The following is a 3,405-nucleotide window of genomic DNA, read 5'->3' on the forward strand; positions in this document are numbered from 1 at the left end:
CATAAGGCCTGGCCCAGCCTTCATCTCTGACTTATGTAAACTCCACCGTTTTCAACAGAGTGAGCCAGGCTAGGCAGCTGCTCTCTGGCTGTTTTCATACAGCCCTGCTGCCCAGTGCCAAACACAGCCCAGGGAGCACACAGGGGGGGGCACAACAACACATATCGCCCAGACACAAAAGCAGACTGGGTTGCATAAACAGAAACAGTCTGGGTTTTGACTTTGGGATGTTTTATGTTGTCTGTCTTAGCTTTCCCAGCGTTCATTACACTGCAGTTTCTATTACTTGTACTGACTCCTGATAGACTGATTAGATTAGAGCTCTCAAGTGGTTGTCCTGATATAAAGCATGCTGAGAACTACCGATCCATGAGGTTGATTGGCACAACAAATTGTACTGTAACTGAATAGGGCATTGCCATCAATAGGGTATTGGTATCATGCTGTCAAGCAACCGGAGAGAAAGTGAGGATCAACTACACAGATGAATTAAACAATTACTGGGTAAGGTGACAGCTAGTCTGGCCAATTTGCATTGGATTTGCATCAGCAGACTGGCATCTGAATATGAAAGGTTAGTCATGCTGAAACAACATGATCAATTAACAAAAACCTCCCTCTGGAGAATGTCTTTTGATATTTCTAGAAGTTTCCCTCTGGGAAACGCTACATCTCGGCAGGTTTGAGCCTGGCTCTCCTAGGCAGATAGTGTTACAAATACAACAACAGAAATCTGTAGGCCTAAAGATGGCCAGCAGATACGGCCTCCAGATGGATCGAAATAGAGTTGCAGTTTAATGCACTGGCACCTATCCAACTTTTTTGAACACCCACTTCAGAGTACAGTGAAAAGTTTGGCATGAAAATTACAAACCTTAACAGTAAAAATTCCCTCGCTTGGTTAATAGTGAACAGTTTGCTCTGTTAGTGAAACAGTTTAGTAAAAAGGTATGCATTTACACTAATCATCATTAATGCAGAAGTTCATGCTCTGCTACTCCACAGACTCTAATTAAAAACAGCAGAACATGACACGCACACATCACACACCCCAAGGCATGGCCCCTAAAGGATGCAAAACATCTATCTACCATTTTTGACTTTCTGGTGAGGTAGGACTAATTCCAATGCAAATGAAATGTGTGATTTGCATAGCCAACTCTTAAATCATTTGTCCTACTTATGCATGTACTAAATAAAACAGATCAATATTTGTTAATACTTTATTTCCACAGTAACCTGTATGTTTATAGTTGAATGTTCATAGTGATGTGGGTCTTTGCAGTTCAATGCAGTTGTTGTTTTCCCTAATTCTAAACATGTTCTGATAAATAGTACACAGAAACAGCATAGCAAGCTATATCCACTTTCCACAACTTTTGTCAGGATTTCAGCACAATTGGCATACTATGATCGTAAATTCTATTGCTTGTCTATGCTGACTGAATATCTGAGAGTGGCCTATTTAAAGACAAGCTATTGTGGAGTGAGTTGACTATCATATATGTACGGTGTCCATGCTGAAGCCTTTTGAAGGAAACGGAGAAACATATTGTTTAGTGTAGAGAATTCCACTGTCCCTGAGTTTGCGTTGCATATTTTCAACAGTTCAATAAAGAGTTAGCTACACCAGTGATTCACACACAGGTGTATTGTCAGAGTCCTGGCTATGCATGGAGCTCAGCCCCGTGTCTGAATCTTCGTCGTTCATGTCGCAGGTCTTGGACAGACCTCTGGTCTGCTCCACCCACCCACTGCTCTTCTCCAAGGAAGGCAACATCTCAGTCTCAGTGACACCATAGTGTTCTTTATCAGCCTCGGGTAACTTTTCCTTATTTAAATTCATAGAGTGCATTTTTGCGAGCAAATCCGTTAGTTCTTTTTCTTTCGCGTCCCATAGCTCCTGGCTTAAGTCCAAATCACCCTTAACAGCCTCTAAATCCGTGTTTAAACGAAGACCAATATATAAACTGGTATCCAGCTTTGATTTGATTATCTTCCCCTCTAAAACCAAGTCGTTCTCTGATAGACTGTTCACATCTGGCTCTGGGGCGGCGGCGCCTGACTGTGCTGCCGGCTGTGGAGCCACTGCAGCTACGGGGATGTCCACAGACTCCCCAAAACGTTCTGTGTCTTTGCCCGATAGCTCATCTTGCCGTCTTTTCATCCACCTTTGGTTTAGCTCCTCCTGAATTTCACCTGTGATGCATTCCACGAGAGCCTCGCGCTCTGTCAACTCCTCCTGAAGTCGCAGGACCTCCTCGCACCTAAGAGCGTACTCCTCAAACTGCGCAATAGCCTCCGCTGAACGTGGAACGTCCTCTATTGGATCAGCCTCCTCGCTCGATTCCACCATGTATGTGTCCTGCACATAATTGATACCATGTCTCTTAATTCTGTCAAAGTGCACTTTTGCCTCATACATCTCTATATCCCTATCCAACTCTTTGATCCTTTGGATCTGCTGGCGGATGGTGTGATCTTGCGAGATAACCAAGTGCACAAACGTTTCCAATTTCTCCACTGAGGATTTATCCTTAGGAAAAGTCTCTTCTCTCTTTTTGTTCATTTTGTCCAACTTTCTAAAAGCTTTTCTAACAATCCTCCGCTGCTTTTCTTGCGAAAAAGCCATTGTGGTCTTGGCTGCTCCCTTGAATACGCACGGATTGTCTTTGCTCTGAACGACTCGCGCCTCGGCGCTCCTGGGTCCGTTGTTCGGTAACGATGCCTCATTCTTCACCAACACAAACCTCACGTTTTCCTGCTCATCTCCCCAGGCGCTCCAGAGACGCAGGATTTTGGTTTTATTGGGTAACATCCTCTCAAAGCCTCTCCATTTCTCCACAATGCAGTAAGACTGGGGGGTCCCAGACTGCATCGCCGCTGACGCACCTTGTGGCAAGTTTTGGTCCTCCAGTAGAACTTTTACAACATCCGCGCAGGTCGTGCGTTTGGACAGCCCTGAGACCAGCTTCTCCTCCCGGCAGACCCATACTGATACCTTGCATTCTTCCTGCTCCATACTGGGAAGAAAAAAAAACTCCAACCTAATTGCTTATCAAAGATTCTGCTCCCCTCTCGACTCCTCGGTCCCTGTTTTCAGGCGTTAAGAGAAAAGTGTGTCACACACCTTCGTTTGGAGCTGTCCTTATTCTTATGTAGGCATGTCATCATTCTCATGAAATAATCAGCTCAGTACTTCCCTCTATGTAGGATTATTCCCGCAGCAGACTCAAGAGGCACGCTGGGAAGTTGTTCAGCAGGGGGCATTACATTATCCCCGCAGACTTCCTTTTGGAACACTGTGCGCAGAGGAGGAACGGACGTCCTTCCTCTCGGTCGGCACGCACGGCTGTGTGTACATTTCTATGAAAACACTAAAGTATACGCCCTCCGCTCGCAACG

General features: G+C 45.1%; 1 protein-coding gene across 1 annotated transcript; it reads right to left on the reverse strand.

Annotated features, from left to right (window-relative positions):
* Positions 1-1,209: 1,209 nt before the first annotated feature.
* LOC109888704 (ras association domain-containing protein 10) lies at positions 1,210-3,367 on the reverse strand. The gene has a single exon (XM_020479876.2). The coding sequence runs from the start codon at positions 3,020-3,022 to the stop codon at positions 1,625-1,627; it is 1,398 nt and encodes a 465-aa protein (XP_020335465.1). The 5' UTR covers positions 3,023-3,367; the 3' UTR covers positions 1,210-1,624.
* Positions 3,368-3,405: the final 38 nt, after the last annotated feature.

This window comes from Oncorhynchus kisutch, linkage group LG4, assembly GCF_002021735.2.
Source record: "Oncorhynchus kisutch isolate 150728-3 linkage group LG4, Okis_V2, whole genome shotgun sequence".
Classification (NCBI taxonomy): domain Eukaryota; kingdom Metazoa; phylum Chordata; class Actinopteri; order Salmoniformes; family Salmonidae; genus Oncorhynchus; species Oncorhynchus kisutch.